Below are 24941 nucleotides of genomic sequence, written 5' to 3' on the forward strand. Positions count from 1 at the left end.
CTCGGCTCTTTCAGGGCTTTAGAGGTTTGCTCGCCCGGTTACTGCCGCTTCATAAACCCTCAATGGCCCCCGCACAATACCAGGCAGGAGAGGGGTCAGGGTTGAACTTGAACCTCGTCTCCAACTGCTGACAGAAAAGACTCACTCCTGAGAACATGAGAATCCCCCCCCCAATACTCCCCACACCTCACCCACAGCCTCGCACACATATACTGGAATAAGGTGTAGGCTGCGTAAACACACACACACACACACACACAGTCTGTATGGTCGGTTGTCCTGTGTGTTCTACTTAATGGAGTTGAATAACTACCTTTTGTTTTGCCCCCCCCCGCCCCCCCTATGGCCCTCGCAATATAAGTTACTAGTTCCAATATCCCCACTTCGACAAAGTTTTTCTATGGGGATTCCCGTTTCATTGAAAGTGTCCGAATAGGGCTGAGAAACCTTAAATCCACGTTACCTCCTACCGTCTTTACTTCCAGGACGGCCGGTACCGGTCTGGACTCTCTCAGCCTGCCGAGCTGTGACGAATAGCCACCCTTAAATGTTATATGGAGCCTTCACATCTGATCTTCTCTGTGTGCTCTTAAAAACCTGGTCCTCTGTAGAACTCTACACCAGTGTGATGTCTGACCTTCTCCCCTGCTGTTCTCTCTCTCTCTCTCTCTCTCTCTCTCTCTCTCTCTCTCTCTCTCTCTTTCTCTCTCTCTCTCTCTCTCTCTCTCTCTCTCTCTCTCTCTCTCTCTCTCTCTCTCTCTCTCTCTCTCTCTCTCTCTCTCTCTCTGTGTGGTAGGAACTGGAGGAGGCCCTACTGCAGCAGGACATAGACTTTCTCGCTGACCTCCTCGCCTCTCTGCTGCAGGGATGCTACCAGCGTACCGACATTACGTAAGTACCCCAGCGCCCTCTCCGCTTCCGCTCCCCCTCCTTCGTCCTTCATCCTCCCCTCTCCGCCTGCCTGCGTCCCCAGGGCGGCTGCCTACCTGTCGCTCTCTCTCACACACCGACACAAACACAGCCCTAAGCCCCAGGCTGTCTCTCTTACCCCCCTCGGAACAGCCAGACCTACATAGCTTCTATCTTCTCTACTGTCCGTGTTTTCGTCTTTTTTCCCCCACCTACTCTCGACATTCTACATCCCGTCCGGGCCTGCCTTTAAGCGCCACAGGAAGCTTGAGTCACAGGCGGCGGAGTAGGTGAGTCATTTAGAATCGCGTAGACATCTATGCGGTTCCATGTTTTGAAAGTCAGACATAGCTACAGAATGAGTGAGTTCCCTGGGGATAGAAGACTTCGATGATGAATAAGTGTCAGAAAGGGGAGAGTGGCCGTGTGGTGAAGGGAGAGTTCTACCCCACCCACCCGCCCACCTACCCGCGCTGTTGCCCCATCCTCGGGTGGGGGGAGCGGGGGGCACCACCAGTCAGCCTGTGATGACTCGGTGGGCAGGAATGATCCAGTTTTCCCCCCACCAGAGACGGGCGGTGACAGGACGACCAGCTTTATTGGACCGGACAGCCACTGGCATCCCGCGGGCAGGCTGCACGGCTCTGGCCTTTCACTGAGCTGCCCTTTTCATCCGCACGCGTTAAACGCTCCGGCGGAGCTGAGGGAGGGGGGAGGCGGGGGCGGGGAGGGCAGGGGGAGAGAGAGAGAGAGTGGGGAGGGCGGGGGGGGGGGGGGTAGAAAAATATGGGGTAGTGGGGGGCCTGCAGCTGTGTGAAAGTGCACACTGCTCTGCTCTTTCAAGATAAGCCATTTTCTCTCCTCTCCCTTTTTTCCTCCCCTTTCCCTTCCCTTCCTCCTTTCTTCTCCGCCGGTGCGTCGGTGCTCACCCCTGGCCTAAGCCCTTGTTTCTGTGCATCTGAGCAGGACCTGATTCAGAGACCTGAAGGGGTTCAGATTAATCAGACAGGCCTGACCCGGAACCAACATTGATTTACCAGCTCGCAGCTTAGAACAATGATACCAACCCGCTCAGATTCAAAGACATTGCTCTCTTTTTCCCCCCTCCCTCCCTCCCTCCCTCCCCCCTCCAGAATCCACTAAGGTGGCTTGTGAATTGTTTCATTCCCTCCTCAGGGTTACAATGGAGGGCCGGTTGAAATTGAGACATTACAGGCCCTATAGGCCCTTTCGCGTTTTTGCTTTACAAAGCACACATTAAGGCCGGCATTTGCAAGTGAATGAATGAGCGTTGGCCATTATTGTTGGATCCCAATGGACTGAAAAACCTCTTTGTATCAGGACCATTGTTGGCTAGTTGTTATTTTGTCAAAACATCACACAATAAGCATTTATTTTTAATTGCCCACATTTGTATCAATACCAAACACGTGTTCCTGTTGACCTCTGACTCGCAATGAATCTAAACGTGGAACGAATGGGAAACGTCGAATACATTTAATGAGTTTGATTGTGTCAATTAATAGGTAATAAGCATTGCGCTGTACTCTCCAGTAATGGAAGACCTTCTTACATGGGGGGGGTCATTAACCAGTCTGTCCCACCAGAATTCACTCGTCGTTAGTTAAGGTGTTGTTTACGTATTATTCACACCTCCTGTTCTCGTCTCTTTATCAACCAGCGTCTCTGAGAGTTTAATGATGAGCCTTTTAGGAGGGTGTGGGAGACATATGGGACTAATCTCTCTCTCTCTCTCATCCCTCTCTCTCTCTCTCTCTCTCTCTCTCCTGTGCCCTCCTTCTCTCCCCCCCTCCTCAGCCCCCAGGCATTCAGCGGTTACCTGGACGACATCATCAACTACCGCTGGGAGCTGGAGGAGGGGCAGCCCAACCCCCTGCGCCAGGGGCCCTTCCAGGAGCAGCCCCCCAGGACCCAGGTGGAGCTGCTGCACCGCCTCTGTGACTACCGCCTGGATGCCGCCGACGTCTTTGACCTGCTCAAGGTGCACACGCCTACACACACAGTACGCTCACACACACAGTATACGCTTACTCACACACTTACACACACACACTTACCGTATTTTCCGGACTATAAGTCGCACCCGAGTATAAGTCGCAGCAGGCCAAAAATGGGCCATGAAGAGGAAAAAACCACATATAAGTCGCACTGGACTATAAGTCGCATGGTTCAAGGGAACGGGCTTGGCGGAATCAGCGGGGAAAGAAGACCCTGTTGAGCTTGACTCTAGTCTGGCACTGTGAAGAGACATGAGAGGATTTGTAAGCCCAGGAAGGACATAATTCACGTTGAAACTTCTTCTGAAAGGTTAAGGAATACTTGTATTATCGAGTGTAAAGTCCGCTAGCTAGCGCGGGGCTAACAACATGGCGTCGCGGAGGAAAAATGAAACTTTGAACAGCCTCTAAAAGGTAATAAATGACTTTAATATCGTTTCTAACGTCCATAACATTGTGTATAAGGTCCATAACATCATGTTTAATGTCCACATTGTCGTGTTTAATGTCCACATTGTCGAGTATAATGGCTATTCTATCGCGTATGAAGCGCTACCGGAAGTAGCAAAATGCTACTCGCGGGTACAACATTGCAACGTTAAACAGCCTCTGGAAGGAATAAATGACTTTAATATCGTTTCTAACGTCCATAACATTGTGTATAAGGTCCATAACATCATGTTTAATGTCCACATTGTCGTGTTTAATGTCCACATTGTCGAGTATAATGGCTATTCTATCGCGTATGAAGCGCGACCGGAAGTAGCAAAATGCTACTCGCGGGTACAACATTGCAACGTTAAACAGCCTCTGGAAGGAATAAATGACTTTAATATCGTTTCTAACGTCCATAACATTGTGTATAAGGTCCATAACATCATGTTTAATGTCCACATTGTCATGTTTAATGTCCACATTGTCAAGTATAATGGCTATTCTATCGTGTATGAGGCGCTAGCGGAAGTTACTCCTTGGTTCATGTCAGTCAGAGATTACCGTATGTCAGTTCATGTCAGTCAGAGATTATGAATTATTGATATATAAGTCGCACCTGACTATAAGTCGCAGGACCAGCCAAAGTATGAAAAAAACCGCGACTTATAGTCCGGAAAATACGGTACACACACACGTCACACGCCTACACACACAGTATACGCCTACACACACGCCTACACACAGTACGCTCACACACAGTATACGCTTACTCACACAGTACGCTCACACACACAGTAGGTTACACACACAGTATACGCTTACACACACACGCTTACACACACACACTTACACACCATACACCTACACACACACACTTACACACACACGCTTACACACCATACGCCTACACACACACATACGCTTACACACACACGCACGCTTACACACACACGCTTACACACACAGATACACATACGCATACACACACACACACACACGCTTACACACACACACACACACACGCTGACACATCATACGCCTACACACACACGCTTACACACACAGTGTGTGTCCAACTGGCAGGTTGACAAAGTGTGTGTGTATGTGTGTGGGGGGGGGAAATTAATAACAGCTTCTAAATGGTCACAATTCTGGCGACATTTCAGAAAAGAATACAGCCACTTTGTAAAGCAGTAGGCTGGTTCACCCTAAATACATTTTCCATGATTTGACTAGATTTCAGTTTCTATATGTTTACCATATTGTTGAAAATCTGAAAAAATAAATGTTAAATTAAATTGTCAGTTCAAGTCACATTTGGCATTTGAAGGAATACTTCATAGTAAACAGAGTAGGCCTACCCATTTTCCAATTATTTTTACTAGGGGGGTCTTGGGCCATGCCCCCCAAGGACCTAAGAATTCTTTTTGACAGCTGCAAAATGTTAACTTGTGGTGCCATTGAATAGGTGTGTAGTGGAGGGTGAACCCAGGTTCTTCAGTTGGTGAATAGAGTTTACCCACCTTGTCTGCTACAGTAGGTGAATGTTATTTGCATTAGGATTTACCCAGCCATTCAGACCAGGGTGTTCAGCGTTTACCCAACTAATCCCACTACCATCCGTCACCGCCTACAGTCAAATCCTGCTCACCCAAAACAACTTTCTTATTATAGTAAGTGGTTGTAGTACTGGCAGTAGTCGCTCTGTGAGTAGAGGGCTGCAAGGGAATCTTCCTGGCTACACAGTGTCCTTACCTTTGCCTGCTTGCAGCTCTGTCAGTATGTAAAGCGCATTGAGTCGCATCTTGTGAGAAATGAGCTACAAATACAACTTGATTTGATTTATAATTTTCTACATATTCCAAATTTCCCCACACACTTGACTTTCACCTAAAACCAGGTGGTCAATTCTGGTCAGAGACCAGAATCAATGTTTGCCAGCCTCTTAAATCTGGTGTGAAAGGCTCAACTAGCCTCGTTTAGTAGGTACAAGCCAGCCAACGACAACTGTTCTGCTGACAGCTAGACACACACACACACACACACACACACACACACACCAAATCCTTGAGCATTCCTGAGACGCTCCACCATCCCAGGAAATAACATTATTATGAGAGAAAGGAGCGCTTTTTGTGCAAGATTATATTTTGATATATTTAACAAGGCTTATGCTTACCCCCACTTTTTTAATCAAGGGTTGATGGCAACCTACCCCAACCTACCCCCACCTACCCCCTCAACTCTGCCACTGCCTGTTACCACAGGCCTGCCTCTGTCTGAGGTTGTTATCACAGTTTCCTGTTCAGCGTGGAGAAGAGAGAAGAAGTCACAGTGACTGATTGTGAATGTGAAGCCGTGCAGGCAGGGTGTGTTGATGGAGGCAGGGTGTGTTCCCATGTGTCCTAATCCAAGATATTTCTATTGGATCCCAGGGCCTCGATGCGGACAGCTTGCGTGTGGAGCCGCTGGGGCAAGATGGGGGCGGTGCCCTCTACTGGTACTTCTACGGTACCCGCATGTACAAAGAGGAGCCGGTCAAGAGGAAAGCAGAACAACTCAGGTAAGCCGGCAGCACCAATACCCTGTTGACACTCGACGCCGTCGCCTGCCATCACCGGAGACACATTTGTAGTGATTCTTAGGCAGCCCCTTTACATTGCATAGACATCAGCTCAGAGTAACTATCTGGGATAAGTTGATTGATTGCCGTAGACCATCAGCACAGTGTACTGTACAAGTAGTACTTCCCACTGCTGATTCTATTCTGTAAGGGAAGACAAAGTGAGTGCAAACCCAGTAATGGCTGTGGTACGACGTCTACGAGCCCGTCGGAGGTGAATTACGTGGGTCGTTCCCATAATAGTTTCTGTGGTAAAAAAGGCCTGTGTCGGGGCGCTTAGGTGGCGTAGCGGACTAAGCGTTGACCACGTAACTGCAGGGTTCCCGGTTCGATCCCAGCTGCGGACATATCCCGCATGTCATCCCTTCTCTCTCTCTCACCCCCATCCTTCCTGTCAAATCTCCACTATCTCTATCACAATAATTTTTAAAAATGCCCTACTCAGAAAAAGGACTTTAAAAGGCCTGTGTCATTTGAACTTTGACAGTGTTTCCACTGTGTTTATCTGTACAGTGAAACCCTTGAGATCAAACCGCCGGAGAAAAGGAAAAGGGGAAGACCACCAAAGAAGAAGAAGCTAGAGGAGATCCGGCTAACGTAAGCCCAGCAGCAGTCAGCAGTCCTCAGGCTCCCTTTAGCGGTCTCACATCAACAGCAAACACCACACGCTCCGATTTTGTTCCATCTGTTACAACAGAAGAATACTTGTCACGTCTCCAAAGCCCTCTCCCAAAAGAAACGGTTTTGGAGTGTTGTTCCATACTAGTAATGCTTCGGAGGTCACGGAAGCACTGAAACTGAACCGAACGGGCTGTGTTGTTTCTCTGTGTTTCAGCGAGGTGGAGAGCGAGGTGAAGAAGGAGAACGGACTGGACGGCGTGCACTTAGGCTCAGGTGAGCAGAACAGCAGGAAAGCTATTTAATAATAATAATAATAATGATAATACATTAGACTTATATAGAGCTTTTCTAGACACTCATAGACGCTTTACAAACTGAGAAGATCGAGGAGTAATAATAAAAAGAAACAAAAAAGAAATAAAAGAAAGTATAGGGGCTTAATTAAGGAAGTGCTGGGGACACATGGGAAGGGGAGGGGGAGAGGGTTAACTGGTGAAGGCAAGCTTGGAGAGGTGGGTTTTGAGGGCCTGATGATGATGATGATGATGATGATGATGATGATGATAATGATCTCCTCCTCTCTCCTCTCTTCTCCTCTCCTCTCTTCTCCTCTCTTCTCCTCTCTTCTCCTCTCTTCTCTTCTCCTCTCTTCTCCTCTCTTCTCCTCTCTTCTCCTCTCTTCTCCTCTCTTCTCCTCTCCTCTCTTCTCCTCTCCTCTCCTCTCTTCTCCTCTCCTCTCCTCTCCTCTCTTCTCCTCTCTTCTCCTCTCCTCTCCTCTCCTCTCTTCTCCTCTCTTCTCCTCTCCTCTCTTCTCCTCTCTTCTCCTCTCCTCTCTTCTCCTCTCCTCTCCTCTCCTCTCCTCTCTTCTCCTCTCTTCTCCTCTCCTCTCTTCTCCTCTCTTCTCCTCTCCTCTCTTCTCCTCTCTTCTCCTCTCTTCTCCTCTCCTCTCTTCTCCTCTCTTCTCCTCTCTTCTCCTCTCCTCTCTTCTCCTCTCCTCTCTTCTCCTCTCTTCTCCTCTCCTCTCTTCTCCTCTCTTCTCCTCTCCTCTCTTCTCCTCTCTTCTCCTCTCTTCTCCTCTCCTCTCTTCTCCTCTCTTCTCCTCTCCTCTCTTCTCTTCTCTTCTCCTCTCTTCTCCTCTCTTCTCTTCTCTTCTCCTCTCTTCTCCTCTCTTCTCTCTTCTCCTCTCTTCTCCTCTCTTCTCTCTTCTCCTCTCTTCTCTTCTTCTCTCCTCTCTTCTCTTCTCCTCTCTTCTCCTCTCTTCTCCTCTCTTCTCCTCTCTTCTCCTCTCTTCTCCTCTCTTCTCCTCTCTTCTCCTCTCTTCTCTTCTCTTCTTCTCTCTTCTCCTCTCTTCTCCTCTCTTCTTCTCCTCTCCTCTCCTCTCTTCTCTTCTCTTCTCTCCTCCTCTCCTCTCCTCTTCTCCTCTCCTCTTCTCCTCTCCTCTCCTCTCTTCTCTTCTCTTCTCTCCTCCTCTCCTCTTCTCTTCTCCTCTCTTCTCCTCTCTTCTCCTCTCTTCTCTTCTCTTCTCTTCTCCTCTTCTCCTCTCTTCTCCTCTCTTCTCCTCTCCTCTCTTCTCCTCTCTTCTCTTCTCCTCTCCTCTCTTCTCTTCTCTCCTCCTCTCTTCTCCTCTCTTCTCCTCTCTTCTCCTCTCTTCTCCTCTCTTCTTCTCTCTTCTTCTCTCTTCTCCTCTCTTCTCCTCTCTTCTCCTCTCTTCTCCTCTCTTCTCTCTTCTCCTCTCTTCCCCTCTCTTCCCCTCTCTCCCCCTCTTCTCCTCTCCCAGATCGTGAGCGTGGAGCCTGGTCTCTGGTGTGTGACAGCGAGGACCAGTGGGCCAACCTGGCTGACAGCATCAAGGACAAGACGTCCCCTCAGGACCGCCACCTCCACCGCATCATCAGCCAGAACTTCCTCCCCGAGATCAGCAGCATGATCGAGCACAAGGTCAGACCGCCACCGCCTCCGCCGCCTCTCTTCACTGTCACCTGTCACCCTTCTCCTCCTCGCTCCGACACGAACGCTGAATAAAATATCTAGCTAGTCCTACACGCTCCATCAACAAAAAAGAAAGAAATGCTTAACACTGATTCCAATGCTATTCACTCGATGAGGAGGGTGTGGGGGTGGGGGGGGGTGAAAGCGTGAGCTCTTAAGGCCTGAAGAAAGAGAGAGAATCTTAGTTCGTCAGGGTGAGTCGGTCAGCTGATGACCTCCGATAAGAAAGAATCTACACTCGTAGATTGTGTACCAGGAGGTTTCGAAATAGTACCTGCGGTGTAACGGGGTACACACACTGGTCTCGAAATGGCTGCCTGCCGGGGGCGTTGGGTAATAGGGTCTTTCCGTGCACTGCGGGGCGGCTGCAGGTGGGCTGGGGGAGAGACTGGTCCCTACTTGCCCTGCCTGAACACTGAACACTGAACACCAGCTTAGGAACTGGGAGCCTCGGGCCCAACGGAGTCTGTGTGTTGACGGACTGACTGACTGACTGACTGACTTACCGGTGCAGAGCAGCGGCCTTGCCTAGTGTCACGCCAGGAGCCTGTAGTAGCAGCTGCACGTAGCGGATTGGAGGCAGTCTGGGCTGGCGGGGGGGCGGGGCGCTCATTTGTCACTTATTATGAACGAGACGCACCTCAGGGGGAAATGTAAGACCCTGTTTTTTTAACTGTTTAAACTCTTCTCGTCACAACCCCTAGGCTTCTCCATTACCTTCTAGAGGGAAAATGGCTCTTTTGGAATAGTCAAATGGGAAGGTCTTTAAAAACGTGTATCAATCACGTGTATTAGTCTCTTGACTCTCTGTGTACCTACGAGACTGTTTCTGTTGCCGGGGGGGGGGGGGGGGGGGGGGCCTCTCTGTTGGTAAGCTGCTATCCCCCCCAGGCCCCAGCCTCCTACCTGCTTCTAGCTCTCCCTCCTCTCTTAGCCTGATAACAAATCATGTCCCTGTTGCTATAGAAACCCACCACAGCCTTGTCTCTCCACGAACTGTGACGGTGAGAAGAATCCCATTGGCCGTTCCCGTCGGCGGAGAGGGGGTCACTCTCTGATGGTTACTTGAGGTTGTCCTGTCTTGTCCTTCACGCCCAGTACGCCGCCCTGCCTCCTCAGCTGGTGTCTGTTCATATCCCCCCCTCCCCCCTCCCCCTCCCCCCCCGCCTACCTTCCAACCCCCCCAACCCCGTCCTCCATGCCATTGTCCAGCAGTACAGTGCAGGCGTCCTTTTTTCCCTGGGAAGAATTGCGTGGTAGGCTCCGCTCTATAGCCTTCCAGGTCCCTCCTCCTCCTCCTCCACCTCCTCCTCCTCCTCCTCCTCCACCACCTTCTCCAGGCTGCTGTCACGGCCGTCTCCCTCAGCGCTGACAGGAGGCAGGCGCTGGGCTGGACTCACCTTGCGGCGGGACGGAGAGAGAGAGAGAGAGCCTCGCCTCTTGATTGACGGCCCTGCCGTGCCGCAGGATTCCTCCGACCCTCTTAAGTGGCGACACCAGAGGCAGTCCATCTTCCGCACGGGATTAAGTGCTGTTGGTGGGGATGCAGGGAGGGGCCACGGAGGAGCCCGGGGACTAGGGGGGGAGGGGGGCGGGGGGGTGAAGGGTGATAGGGGCGCGGGGGGGGGGGGGGGGGGGTGGTGGAGGGGACGGTGATGGAGCTGTGCAGGGGCTATGGTGGAGGGGGTGGGGGAGGGGGGGGGATGAGGCTGTAGCTCATTCAGCACTTTGACGTTGACAGCCCCTCTGGGTTGCCATAGGCTACACTCTCCACACGGCCGGTAGATAGCTGCTGTCTCTCCTGGCTGTACGTCGACAACAATGCTGTTGGCAGATGAGAGCGTCCCTGGCTGGTGTTCCACTGACGTGTTCTGACCAGATCCAGAAAGGCCATTCCGTGATATTGGCCTACAGGACTGTTGTTTTGTCGTCGTTCCCCCCCATTATGTAACGTGTGTAAAGCATAATAATAATAATAATAATTATAATGCATTTTATTTGTATTGCACTTTTCATTCAAAACAATCTGAGTGCTAGAATGTGGTTGTTAAATCAAAGGTAATTCAAGAAGAGTTCGAAGACGGTTGTAGTTTCCTTAAACTCAGACCTGCATGTGAGCACATTTCGTACAAGTCAGACTTACTTCATCATTTGTACATTTGCAGTTCACCATATTCACCAAGTGGCAATGCTACAGCCTGCCTGCCTGCCTGCACACACACGCACCCCCCCCCCCCCCTCCCTCTCCCCTTTTAGTGCTAATCACTACATCTGATTACTGATGTCATGGAGAGCGTGGTGGGGGGGGGGGTTGATTTGTTTGATTAGGCTGTGACTCCCTGGGAGAGGGATGGGGGTGGGGTGGTGGTGGTGGTGGGGGGGGGGGGGTGTAAGGAGGGGAGGGGGAGCAGAGCAGAGCCTTGAACTCCCCGGGGACGTGTGACCTCTCTCTCCTCCTCAGGGCGGCTCTGGAAGAGCCCAGGATTCCCCCGGGCCCGCTTGGGTACCGGCTCATGTGGCCGCATTACTTACTCGCGTTACAACCGTGTGTGTGTGTGTGTGTGTGCGTGCGTGTGTGTGTGTGTGTGCGCGTGCGTGCGTGCGTGTGTGCGTGTGTGTGTGTGCGCGTGCGAACAAGCGCTAATAACTAAACCACTTAATTATGTTGTGTGTGTGCAGGAGAAGGAGCAGAGGCAGAGGCTGCTGGACCCCGCCCCCGTACGCAGCTCCTACCGCCTCTCTGAGAAACGCATGACCCACGAGGAGGAGGTGAGGACAATAGTGGTGTGTGGGGGTGTGTGGGTGTGAACCTCAAACAGAGAATTTGAGAAAATCGTTTGCAACCAAAAGAAAACATCTCTATGTACTGACATCTAACTGCATGTTTAGCAGCATCAAAACATGCTGATGGAACATCAACATGCTAAAAGCACGTAACTACACATAATTAGATGATCACACAGTGCTTTGAACACGTCCTAAAATGGCAGTTTGTTTACAAGCCATGTATCACTAACCCAGTAGCCTACGGCAGACGAGACAGTGAATCCACTTCACAAATTATGACTAAATAAGTATTTAGTCATCCTAAAATTGTTGTTTGTTATATCGAGTGGGCTCTTCAATACTTAATCTTAATAAACAACAACAATAATAATAATAATAATAATATGATATTTTTATTTTTAAAAATAAGCTTTTTGGTAATTTGCTGACATGCAGATTTTTTTATTTTTATGATTTATTTATGGGTTTTTCAGTTTTACAACACAAACACACAGGTACATCACAAACATATCAACAGAAAACGACATGCAGAACTTTTAACCAGACCCCATCACATACATAGAATGTGATTGATGGATCTTAATGCACGTCACGTCCCTCAGACAGGGGGCGCCCCTGTGAGACGCTCTAGCCTGATGCTATCTGCTGTGTGTCTGTCTGCACAGGAGACGCTGAAGGCCATAGCCGAGGTGGAGCAGCAGAAGCAGAGGGACGAGGAGGGGGAGAGGCAGACCCTGCTGGCCGAGCAACGCAGGGAGGAGGAGAGGATGCAACAGGAGGAGCGACAGAGGGAGGAGCTGGAGAGGGTCAAAGCTGTGGAGGGTGAGTAAGGGCGCGAGGAGGGGTGGGCCAGTCCAGGTTCAATCAACCCTCCCCCTAGCCCCTCTACGACCTCAGGCACAGATCTGTTAGGACTGGATTGGGATCAGCAAGGTGGTGAAAATTCTACTTAGCTAGATATCAGTAGACAGAGGATGACTAGGACTATCTTGCTTATACCCGTCCAGTCCTTTCAGATCTACGCGTCTCTACGGCGTAGGGACACGGGGAGGGTTTGTGGAAGTGACCACGGAGCAGTTTTAATTTTGACAGGCATTTTAGTCGTTTAGTCGTTGGTTTTGGTCACATTTAGTAATTTCCATCCTTCTTGATTCTGGTCTAGTTTTGGTTGAAGTAGACTGAAGGCTTTTTAGTGTGTTTTTGGTTTACAAAAACGTCAAAACAGAAGTTTTCATCGATGACTAGGGCTAGACCAAAAAAGTTTGACAGTTTTTGTGGACTGCAACTGCACTGGAATGCTTTCAGTTTTCGTCAATTGGAACTGGACTGGAACTAAGAAGTATGGAGGCGACTGGGTGTGACTAGAACTGGTGTGCGTCTTCGTCTAAAGACTAAGTGACTAAAAAGCCCGCCAAAATTAACACTGCCACAGAGCGGGGCTCAGGGCCCCAGTGTTTCCAAACGTTTCATCTGGATCCGAATGCTTTTCCAAGATCAGATCGAGCAGGCCGATTCCCCCTATACTACTTTGAAATCTGTCCGATAGATCTGATCCTGGATCAGCGCAAAAAAAAAAAATCCCAGAATCTGCATCATTCTGATCTAGATGAAACGCTTCGAAACACCGGAGCCTCGCTACATCAGACCGCCATCAAGGACGTGTAATGAATTCTGAAGGGCAACCGAACGCCCTCACCTCTTGATTTGTACGACCCTTTTACCGTTGAATGATCTGCTGCCGTGTCCCTGCCCCCCGGCTGTGATTCATGTACGGCAGCAACACCGAGGCTCCGTCTCTGAGTGGGAATGTTCAGGGCCCTTTCATCACGGGGCCGTGTCATCTTCTTCTCCTCATCCTTCTGATGTCATCTGTCAAGGGTTAATTAAGGGGTGATTGTACTCCGATGGAGGACTCCCATTAATGTATTATAGATGAACCACAGGACTGGAGGAGCTAGAGCCTGGTGTCTCGGGTGGAGTGCACGTGTGGAAGCCTCTCTCTCTCTCTCTCTCTCTGTCTCTTTCGCTCTCTCACGCTCTCTCTCTCTCTCTCGCTCTCTCTCTCGCTCTCTCTCTCTCTCGCTCTCTCTCTCGCCCTCTCTCTCTCGCTCTCTCTCTCTCGCTCTCTCTCTCTCTCTCGCTCTCTCTCTCTCTACTCTCTACCCTAACATGTTTAATCCTCACCACGGGAGGGAGGCCGCCAGCAGCTTTTCATGTTGAAAGCTGAAGCGATACACACACTCGCCCCTCCGCTTCTCTGTTCTCTGTGTCTTTTGATCAACGACGCTTCGCCTGCGTTAAAGATGGTCGATGAATCACATGAATCACATGAATCACTCATCTGGTCTCTGAGGCCCTCCTCCTGGCTCCTCCAGTCCTCTCTCACGCCCGCCGGGCCTGGTTCCTATTGACGCTGCTGACAGCAGCCGGCCGCCTGGGCAACAGGTGCCCTTGAAACTGTAGTGAATAAGAGGCCGGTGGGGGGGGGGGGCGTGTGTGGGTCGTGTGGGGGGGGGACAGGACACACACACACTTGTGTGCTCGCTAGTCGCTAGCCTTAAGCTTCTTGTTGTCGACCGAGTCATTAATTGTCACTTCTTTGTTCTTCTCACTCATCCCTCCCTCCCTCCCTTCATCCCTCCATCCATCCGTCCCTCCGTCTATCAGAGCGAGCCCGGCGGAGGAAGCTGCGGGAGGAGAAGGCCTGGCTGCTGTCTCAGGGGAAGGCGTTACCCCCCGAACTGCTGCACCTGGAGCCCCACTCGCCCATCCGCCGCGCACGCAGGACTAAAGAGTTGTACGTGCCTTCCACCTCCGCAGCCTGTACACTCACGTCTCCGATAGAGAAAGTTGTCAGATTCATACATCATACCAAAATGTCTCCACTCAAGACTTGTTTCTTTTTGGTTTTTCCCCTCAGCTATGAAATCGACGACGATTATACCGCTTTGTACAAAGGTAAGGCCGTTCCCATGTCGATCGTCATTCTACCGTCTCAACATGTTCAGTTCATAGACCGCATGAACCGCTGAACATAGTAGGATGAATAATTTACATTTACATTTTTGGCATTTAGCAGACGCCTTATTCCAAAGCGACTTACAATCAATACATTTGAATACTAAGCATGTGAATCAGCAGTCCACCATTCGTTGCAGGAAGAGTACTCTAGCTCGGGCCCGGGGCCACTGATAGAAGGAAAAACCTTCTCCCTATTATCGCCTTCTACTAAAACTTTTTTTATTTTTATTTTTTTTATTTTTTTTTATTTTGTATTACTGGAGAAACTGAGAAACAGTACAAGGGGGGCAATAGAAGTTCTTAGGGACACAGTAGAGGGGAAAGCGGGTGTCTTTAGGAGACGTAGTGGTGAGGGTCAGAAGATTTCTCAGGAGGAGCAGTTAAGATGTAACCTGAAGAGATGGGTCTTCTGTCTACGACGGAAGATGGGTAGTGACTCAATCGAGTTGCTTGACTGTCATCAGCCAGGACGCTTCGTCTGTTCTCACTCTCTGTCTCTTCTCACTCTCTGTCTCTTCTCACTCTCTGTCTCTTCTCACTCTCTGTCTCTTCTCACTCTCTGTCTCTTCTCACTCTCTGTCTCTTCTCACTCTGTCTCTTCTCACTCTGTCTCTTCTCACTCTCTGTCTGTTCTCTCTCTCTGTCTCTCCTCTCCACAGTCCTGGAGGCCCTGAAAGCACACAAAGAGGCCTGGCCCTTCATGGAGCCAGTGGACGAGTCCTACGCCCCCAACTACCATGACGTCATTCGGGTAAGATGGAGAACGTGGGAAAAACAATGTGAAGGAATGGAAATTGGATGGCGAAAAAAAAGTCTTCTTCTGAACATGTCCTTATGGTGTCAGTAGTCATGTTTATCAGTAGATTGCAGTCATAGACTAAATTGTACTAAATCCCCCCAAAAAATCCATGGAAAATTCCATCGATTATAACGAGTTGATGTATCCTGATCTTGTTGTCGTTGGTTTTCCCCTGACGTCCCTCAGACTCCCATGGACCTGTCCACCATCGAGAGGAAGCTGAACGAAGGGGATTACATTGCCAAGGAGGAGTTCGTCTCAGACGTCAAGCTTATCTTCGAGAACTGCATGGAGTACAACGGGGAAGACAGTGGTAAACACACTTGGTTTTTCCTTTTTCTTTTCTTTTACCAAAACCTCATGCTTCTTTCCCCAAGACACATGGTACTTAAAACGTCCCTAGCATTAAGATGGGACGAAATGTTTTAGTGATGAATTCGGAACTTGATTTATGATCGATGGTGGGGATCCACAAAAATCCATTTCAGTAAGTGCATGTGGCCGGCAGAGAGAACGAACGCACCACGCTTTTAGGCCAGAGAGCAGAGCAGAGCAGATCTGGTCTGGTCCGGGCCTGGCCAGTCTTGACAGTGATTAATGGGGAGTGATTGAGCCACTGGGCCCGGGCCCTGCAGAGCCAGAGAGACATTCCAGCCCCTAAGCCCCCTGTCTGGAGCCATCCATCCGTCTGAATGCACTCCCCAAGGAGAGGCAGGGGGGCGGGAGGGGGGGCGCGGGGGTGCCGGGGTCAACCGTGGCCCTCTGACCTGGTCAGCCAGCCAGGCCAGCGCTGGCCTGAGAACAGAGGAGCGCTTGTGTGCAGGACGCATGGCATGCAGATGAAAAGTGTGTGTGCCTGTGTGTGTGCCTGTGTGTGTGTGTGTGTGTGTGTGCCTGTGTGTGTGTGTGTGTGTGTGTGTGTGTGTGTGTGTGTGTGTGTGCCTGTGTGTGTGTGCGCCTGTGTGTGCGGGAGGGGCGCGCGTGTGTGTGTGTGCGTGTGCGTGTGCGTGTGCGCGCACCTTCCTGTTTATATGACTGTGTGTGTGTGTTTAACCAACCAGATGAACGATGCTTCTGTGTGCTTGTATATATATGTGTGTATATCATGTATATATACGTGTGTGTGTGTGTGTGTGTTCCCAGAGTACACCAACATGGCGGAGTCCCTGGAGCGTTGCTTCAACCGAGCGCTGCTGAAGCACTTCCCCTCGGAGGACGACACGGACGAGGAGTTCCACGTGAGCAGCGAGGACCGCGAGCGCAAGGAGAAGAGGCGGAGCCACAAGGCCCACAACAAGCAGACGGGGCCAGAGAGCCTGATCCGGGCTGCCGAGCAGGTCCAGCGCAAACGGACGCCCCACGGGGGCAAGGGGAGCACCCCCATGGAGGAGGAGGAGAGGGGGGGCAAGCCTGCACAGCTGCCTCCGCCCCCCCACTGCCACGCCATGGCCCACGGACACCCCCACCCTGGCAACGACATGAGGCCCAATCTCTACCACCCGGCACAGCAGGTAACCAACATGTCTGACTGAAGGTTTCTTGTTTAGGGGTGGCTGTGGCCCAGGAGGTAGAGCCGTAGACTAATGATCGCAAGGTTGGCAGATCGGCGGTTCGAGCCCCGGCTGGCCATGACATGTCGAGGTGTCCTTGGGCAAGACACTGAACCCCAAAATCGCTCCCAATGAGCGGGCCGGCGCCTTGCATGGTAGCTTGCCGCCATTGGTGTGTGAATGTGTGTGTGAATGGGTGAATGAGAGGCCGTTGTAAAGCACTTTGGAATAAGGCGCTATATAAGTCAGTCCATTTACCATTTGTTTAGTCCTTGAAATGAATCAATAATCCATAAATTATCCCCCCCAGAACTCGCGTTAGAGAGCAAATATGACCAGGAAAAGTGTAATGAATGATGGTTTCTCACCTCTTTACAGACGAGCTGAAAGGGCCTATAGTTGTTGAGGACTGATTAAGGTATTCACGTATAGAATTATCCATGAGATTTAAAAAAATGTTTTTTTCTCTAGCATCTCCAGCGCCCCCCTGGTCCCCACGGCCCCCCCGGTCCACCCATGTACGCCCAGCGCATGGCCATGGACCCCCGCTTCTCCTACCCCGGTCAGGGCCCCCCCCACATGGTCCGGCCCGGGGACCCCAGCGCTCACCGCATGCCTCACAACTTCAACATGCAGGTAAACATTTGAACGAACCCCCTAAAATCTTCTCAAGCTGAGCAATATGATGTGTTTTTATTGCAGGGTTCCCGCGCTGGTCTTAAAAAGCCTTAAAGTCTAAAATCCAGCAAGCCAAGCCACAAGGCCTAAAAAAGGGCGCAAATGTCAGTTATTTGGTCTAAAAAGGAGGTGCTAGGTCTTAAGCTAGAACCAAAAAAAAATCCAATTTGCTTCCTTTTTTGTCTGTATGGCAGTAAATCACCTCGAGGATGACAAAAAGCTATCATATGGTGTTGCGATAGGTCAAAATGTGGGCAAAATTCTACCCAAAGAGGTCTAAAAAAGGTCTAAAAAGGTCTTAAATGTGACTTGTTGAAACTTGTAGGAACCCTGTTATCAACCATACGCCTGTCTGGTGATGATAAACATCCTGTATTACAGCATCATATGGGAGACGCCCACCACGTCGGCCCGAGATACCAGATGGGACCAGAACACCGCCACCTCCAGCCCCAGCACCAGCACCAGCAGCAGCATTCCTTCATGGGCCCCGCCCACGGCCCCTCCCTGGGCCCCCGCCCCGTCGCCCTCCAGTCCGGGGGCCTCTGCACCCCCCTGCCCGAGGGGGGCACCATGTACCCCTCCCGCCAGCACCCCGAACCCCACACCATGCACCCCATGGGGAACAGATACCCCCCGGGCCCCGACATCCCCCCCCGACACAGCTACCCCGGCTTCTGCCCCCCGGGGATGGGCATGCCCAACATGTGGCCCGGCATGAACCAGCACCAGGGTCAGGAGAGGCCCAGCGGACCCGGGATGCAGCAGGACCAGAACATGGCCCCCAACCAGCACCCCTACAACCACGGCGGCGCTCCTCCACGAGGTCCCTCGATGGCCCCCCCCGGCCCGCCTAAACCCTGGCCAGAGCAGCAGCAGCAGCAGCCTGGGTACCCTCCTCACCCCCACCCGGCCCACCCTCTGCACAACGGCCAGTACAGGATGCCCAGTGGCGCCGTCCGCTCCCCCGGGCCCATGGCCCCCCGGGCCCCCATGCCTCCTCCCCAGGACTCCTCCTCCTCCTCCTCCAGGCCGCGTCTGGCCTCCATGCTGGATAGCCCGGAGATGATCGCCCTGCAGCAGCTGTCAGCTTCCTCCAGACCCCCCGCCGCCTCCGCTGGGCGCCAGCAGCACATGGGCAACTTTCAGCAGCAGCAGCAGCCCCAGCAGCCCCCCCCTCCGGCCCCACAGGGAGCTGGCAGTGTCCCAGCTCACCCCACACAGCAACAGCACCCCCCCGCTCCTCCTCCTCCCCCCCCTCCTCCTCCTCCTCCCGAGATTCAGCTGCTGCGCCCTCCCAGAGACAATGGCCCAGACAGCCAGCCTCAGCCTCCCGCCCATCACACAGACACGCACCCCAAAGGTAACCGTGACCTTCTCTTGCTTTTCTCTCTCTCTCTCTCTCTCTCTCTCTCTCTCTCTCTCTGTCTCTCTGTCTCTCTGTCTCTCTGTCTCTCTGTCTCTCTGTCTCTCTGTCTCTCTGTCTCTCTCTCTCTCTAAGCTTTTGAATCAGCCGCCGGTTCTCTTTTCTACCCGTGTGACTATTTCATAAGCAAAACAATCCCACCCCCTCCCCTCTGCACTTTAGTTTGATTTTAATTATTTTTCACAGTAAGTGACAAATTAAATATTCATTAGTTCAGTGAAGTGCCAGGCTCTACTCGCTTTGAGGGGGGGGGAAAGGAAAGATGACATTTTCATTTTCATCACCGAAGCGATACTGTGAGACGTTGTGATTTGTCATATTGGACGTCGTGAGCGGAACAACCCGACGAATCTAATCAAGGATTGTTATTGTTGATTTGTGAACATCAATTAATTAGAGCGTTGAGTCCGTGCCAGGGAATGTAACGGGACATGCTGTCAGCAGCTGCTGCGTGTCTGTCTGAGCTCGTGTAACGGCATTCACCGACACCTTGTTCTACAAGACAAGACCTCGGTTTAATCGACACGGCGTCGTATTAAAAACACAGAACCCTCGTCTCGTCATTCATTATTAATGAACTCTTCTATGTCCTCACAGGGTCGACAATGGAGGCCAAAATGATCAACAACCAGGGGTCGCGAGCCGCCCCCGTCCCGGCCGAGCACGAGCGCCCCTCCGTCCCCAGTCCTACAGACCACCCCGGTCCCCGCGGCATGCAGAGCCCCTCCGCTCCAAACTGGGGCAGGCCACAGGAGAGGGAGAAGGGGGAGGAGGGACCCCCACCGAGCTCAGAGACCCAGAACCAGGAGGCAGAGAGCAGGGGACAGTCTGACAATGTCCCCCCGCACCCCAACAACACCCCCCAGGCCCCCCCTCACTCCCAGCATGCTCCTCAGCAGCACGTCCCTCAGAATCCCTCCCAGCAGGTCGCAGAGAACGCCCCTCACCCTCACCCTCAAAACGTGCAACGTCAACAAATGACCCAGAATGCACCGCATCAGCAGAACATCTCTCAACAACACAACATCGGTCAGATCGATCGTACCCCTCCGCAAATGCTCCAGAACCCCCAACAGCAGCAGAACTCTCAGAACACCCCAACTCAACGCGGTGGTCCGCAGCCCAGCCCGATGCACGGGATGCCGCAAAACGCTCCCCAAGGTGCCCAGCCCGGCCCCGGCCCCCTCCAGCCGGCCCCCCTCACCTCCCTGCCCCCCAGCCACCCCGCGCCGCCCCAGCTGGCCCCCCAGCCCAGCCCGGCAGACCACGGAGACCAGAGGCCCAGTAAACCCACCAGCAGGAGGGACTCTGGAGGAGGCGGTGGCGGTGGCGGCAGCTCCGGTCCACAGCAGCACAGTAACCCCAACCCCATGATGAAGTCTGGGCCTCCCAATGGCATTTATAAGCAACAGGCCTTCAGTCCGAAGCCTCAGACACAGACCCAGACACAGCTGGGGGGCACCCAGGGCACCCAGGGCAGGCAGGGCCCCAGGGGACCGTCACCCGTTCAACACCCGGCGATGGCCCCCCACTCCCAGGGCCAGGAGAACGGAGCCATGGCCCAGTACGGCATGAGCAGCCCTCCGCACCCACACTACGGCCAGCCCATGGCCAGACCCATGCCCCCTGACAATCGCCAGGGGCCTTTCCCCAACCAGGCCATGCCTCAGACCATCAGCAGCCACCACAACCCGGCCCGCTACCCCGCCTACCACCACCAGCAAGGAGCCGCGTACCCGTATCACATGGCCCAACAGCAGCATCCTCCCCAGGGCCACCCCAACATGTACCCCCACCACCCCCAGTACCAGCAGCAACACTTCTACCCTCAGCCCCAGGCCAACAGCAGAGGGGGCTTCCCCTCCGAGGAGTGGCACAGGACCCAGTACCAGCCCCACCACCCCATGCCCTCCAACGCCTACCTGCCCGTGGCCAGCGCCAACATCAACGGCCGTCTGAAGGAAGGCAGCAGCAGCATGTCCCCCATGGGCTCCGAGGGCTCCAACGGCAGCCTGATGTCCCCCAGCCCCTTGCCCGAGGCCGGCCCTCACGGAGGCCCTCCCGTGGAGAGCAGGGAGGGGGCCAGTCCGGTGAATGTGGCCCGGGTGGTGGAGGAGAGTTTGGAGCGGCCAGAGAGCCCCAAGGAGATCCTGGACCTGGACAGCCACAACGCCGCGGCCCGTCGCCGCAGCAACCAGCCGCCGCCCAACCAGCACATGGCCAACTTCCTGTACGACCCCCGCGCCGTGCACCCCGGGATGCAGCAGGGCGGGGCCCCGCCCCCCCACATGATGTCGAGAGCCCCGTACCCGAGCCAGCCCTACCCCAGCGGACACTATGCAGCCCAGAGGCCGCACCCCCACCTGATGGAGGCCCTGCAGAGGCCCCAGCACCTGCCCTTCCCCCCGGGGCAGACGCGCATGGCCATGTACAGACACCCCCAGGCCGGGGGACACTTCCAGGGGATGACGGTCCAGCAGAGAGGCCTGGCGCCAGAACACTTCCTCCACCCAGGGTAAGGTTGGGCATTTGTTAGCTGCTTCATTTCATTTCATAGATTTTTTTATACATTAGACTTATATAGCGCTTTTCTAGACACTCAAATACGCTTTATAAACTGGAAAGATAGAGTACCGTATTTTCCGCACTATAAGGCGCACCGGATTATAAGGCGCACCTTCAATTAATGGCCTATTTTAGAACTGTTTTCATATATAGGGCGCACCGGATTATAAGGCGCATAGAATAGAATATAGAATACTGCAGTCAAACGTTTGACTGGGGTTGCGTTACGCCCAAGCTCCACCTACTGCGTTGCGTCACCTCTCCATCGGTGTTGTGTCAACTTCCCGTTGTCCATGCTCCACCTGAGCGTTGTCACCGTCAACGTTCTACCTGCTCCACTGTCAAAAATATATATTTTTCCACCTCAAGTATCAGCCGTTCGTCATCCATTTTTGCAACAAGCGTCAAGGACCTGCGGTGATTCACAGCTGACTCGCGTGAATAGCAATTCGCAATAGCTGCGACCACGAGATATAGAGTAGTTAGCTACAAGCATTTTCAATCTGGTATCTTCTCTATTAGTGGATTAACCGCTGTGGTGATTTAACAGCTGATAAAAAATACATCAAGTAGACTACAAACAGAGCAAAACAACACCAGAAAACAACCAATAGGCTATACAATTATAACCAACAACCAATATGTGACAGCTCCTGGTGAAATGTGCAACGTAATTTTTCAGTTTTTACACATGCTTAAACTACAGATGGTAAGCTTTCAAATGATGTGTCATACATTCAAATCAGAGAAAGATTGAACACGACAGGCGTATTTGAATGTTGGTTCACCTCAAACACTGAATGGGAGAAAAGTGACTCTGAACGCAGCCCCAGCTATGAACGCAGCCACAGCTACGAACGCTCCTAACAAAACACATCGCTACAAAGGTCTCAACTGTATTTTAATAACATGACAACATACTGGGAGAACATCGACATGCTAAAAACACATAACTACACATAACTAGATGAACACACAGTTCTTGCTTTTGAACACGAGCTAAAACGAAAGTACGTATGTTTACAAGTCAACCCTCCCTTACCGGTAGCCTCCGGCAAACGAGAATAATGAATCCAATACACAAATTATAAGTGTTTAGTGATCGTTAAACTGTTGTTTATTATATCGAGTGGGTACTTTAAAACTTCAAGTTGAAAGCACCAAGAAGGACCGCCTCGAAATTCATCGATGTTCATGTCCCGTGCTCGCGCTGTTGCCTTCATTCGATTGACTGTAGAGACGCTTCTACTTGGTGTTTACTGATTACCGTAATGCTGCAAGCGGTGCGGCTTTGTAGTTTACCAGTCGTACTGAAACATTTTGACAGAGCGCCTTGAGCGCCGTGTACAACCAGTATGGATCAACAAATTAACCAATTGATCCATATATAAGGCGCTCCGGGTTATAAGGCGCACTGTCGTTTTTTTTGAAAATGAAAGGCTTTTAAGTGCGCCTTATAGTGCGGAAAATACGGTAGTAATAATAAAAAGAAACAAAAGGTAAATAGAAGAAAGTATAGGGGCCGAATTGAGGTAGTGCTGGGGACACATGGGAAGGGGAGGGGGAGAGGGTTAACTGGTGAAGGCGAGCTTGAAGAGGTGGGTTTTGAGGGCCTGTTTAAATGTTGGGAGGGTGTTTATCAATCAGGATTGTCTATTCAGCAACATGTATTCAGTTCTGGGTGAAAACACTGAACACATTCACTAATCAGATGACTTGGTGTACCTTGCAGAGTAACATAACATTCACTGTTCATCAGGGTTCCCCCCCAGGAGTTTTGACCAAGCTGGCTCTGGGTTTCATTACTAAATCAGACTGTTTATTCTTGTCAAAATGGACCAGTGTTTCCCCTACCATTGCCTAGGGATGCTCCGATTTATCGGCCACCGATTTAAATCGGCCGATTTCGCAAAAAACGATTTTATTTAATTTTTTTTCTTTCCTGGGGAAGACAGATAACTGAACAGAAAACATAGGAGGACGTAACAGTATGTAAACCATGAAGGCCACGTTTATGATGTCTTTTATACAGCCATATCGACTGACTTGGGCTTCAGGCCCTAACTGGGTGATAGGCCAGACCTTTACTATGCCATAAAAATGGGTCTGCGTTTGCTTGGTGCCTAATGGATCAAAACTTTTGTCTAAAAAGCAAAAAATATGTAGGCTATCCAGTCAGTAGGCCTACAGTTATGTATTTAAAAAAAAATCGGTATCGGTTGATCTTGAGGAAAAAAATCGCTGATCGGTATCGGCCCCAAAAATCCAGATCGGAGCATCCCTACTGCCTTGCGGGCCGCCCCCCCAACGGAACCACCCGCCCCCCCAAGAAAGAGGAATTATTACGGACATAAACACCAAACATCTGACAAGCTAAAATATCTGCGTTTTTTAAACGCACCCAACCCGAATCTGGCAAGTGGCAAGCCCATAGGCTCGTTGGTAACATTAGTCCGCCAGTAGTCTCGCATAGCCAGACCTTCGCACTGTGCCGCGCTAGAGAATAATACAACATTGTGCGCGCGACGCGAGAGAGTTTTTGCCGGGTGAGATGTCTTCAGATAGAAAGTAAGCAAGTTGAAACGTTAGCAAATATAATTGCTGAGTGTTCTGACAGAGAAAGTTGGTTAAAATTGGTCGTTATTATTGTGACTAGAAAGTGTCTGACTGACACTTGACAATGACTATAATTCCATTGTGTAAATAGTGTCAAAGAACTATCAAGCTAGCTAGCTAGCTCAGAGGTGATGAGATGAGCTAGTCTGCTGCACACTTGCCAGCTAAAGAGCTAACTGGATGCACTTTATTATTTTACTTAAATTAGATATACAATCTTTCTTATTCTGCTAGAATTTGGCTTCATGGTAATACCATAATGGCATATTTACAGTACATGAACAGTGGATTGAAGCATTAGAAATGTCTGTTTTTTATAGTATAGTTGGACATGTTTTTTTTTCCAGGTGAGAGAGTAATGTCAAAATGACATTATCTGACTGCATTGCCCACAGCAATCCAAAATTCAATTATAATTATGTTATAAATTGATATGGAACAATTTATACCTCTTATTAGATTATAAATACTCTGGTTGTTATGTTTGCCTTTTGGTTGACAGCAAAAGAGGGAGAGAGGAGGATAGAGAGGGAGAGAAGGAGAGAGAGAGCAGGATGGTGTCAGCACACCAGAGAGAGACAGCAAGAACCAGGTGAGAAAGTGGACAGGTAGTCAAGACCACATAAGTAAGTAGCCTTGAGAACCGATGGTTCTCGAGCCTAATGGCCCATAGGGAAGGAGCCTATCTCCTGTTTCCGTAGCGTGAGGCGGCTTAATGTACAAGTTAGTACACCCCCTGGACATGACGCTGGTATGTCGCAGGGTCTTACCCCCTGGGGGGGGGTCCATGCCACGGTCCATGCCACCCCCCCAAGGCAGCAAACCTAGGGGAAACACTGTGGACTAATACATAGCATTACAACAATGTTACTCTATCATTACTAAAGATCAGTTTCATTTGCTC

The 24941-nt window shown here is 51.2% G+C and overlaps 1 protein-coding gene across 1 annotated transcript in view; it reads left to right on the forward strand.

Annotated features, from left to right (window-relative positions):
• cecr2 (CECR2 histone acetyl-lysine reader) overlaps nt 1–24941 on the forward strand; it is a gene marked incomplete at its 5' end in the record, with an annotated part of 47247 nt that overhangs the window by 21628 nt on the left and 678 nt on the right. Inside the window, 16 exons of the mRNA XM_080544734.1 lie at nt 797–891; nt 2728–2911; nt 5798–5925; nt 6499–6582; nt 6821–6879; nt 8384–8544; nt 11275–11364; nt 12048–12204; nt 14050–14179; nt 14303–14340; nt 15063–15154; nt 15389–15515; nt 16346–16713; nt 17224–17388; nt 17812–18793; nt 19454–21371. Of these exons, the coding sequence (XP_080400860.1) occupies nt 797–891; nt 2728–2911; nt 5798–5925; nt 6499–6582; nt 6821–6879; nt 8384–8544; nt 11275–11364; nt 12048–12204; nt 14050–14179; nt 14303–14340; nt 15063–15154; nt 15389–15515; nt 16346–16713; nt 17224–17388; nt 17812–18793; nt 19454–21371 (4778 nt within the window). The remainder of the gene's footprint in view (nt 1–796; nt 892–2727; nt 2912–5797; nt 5926–6498; nt 6583–6820; nt 6880–8383; nt 8545–11274; nt 11365–12047; nt 12205–14049; nt 14180–14302; nt 14341–15062; nt 15155–15388; nt 15516–16345; nt 16714–17223; nt 17389–17811; nt 18794–19453; nt 21372–24941) is intronic.

The sequence above is a fragment of the Nansenia antarctica genome (assembly GCF_963989245.1).
Source record: "Nansenia antarctica genome assembly, chromosome: 14".
NCBI classification, from domain to species: Eukaryota; Metazoa; Chordata; class Actinopteri; order Argentiniformes; family Microstomatidae; genus Nansenia; species Nansenia antarctica.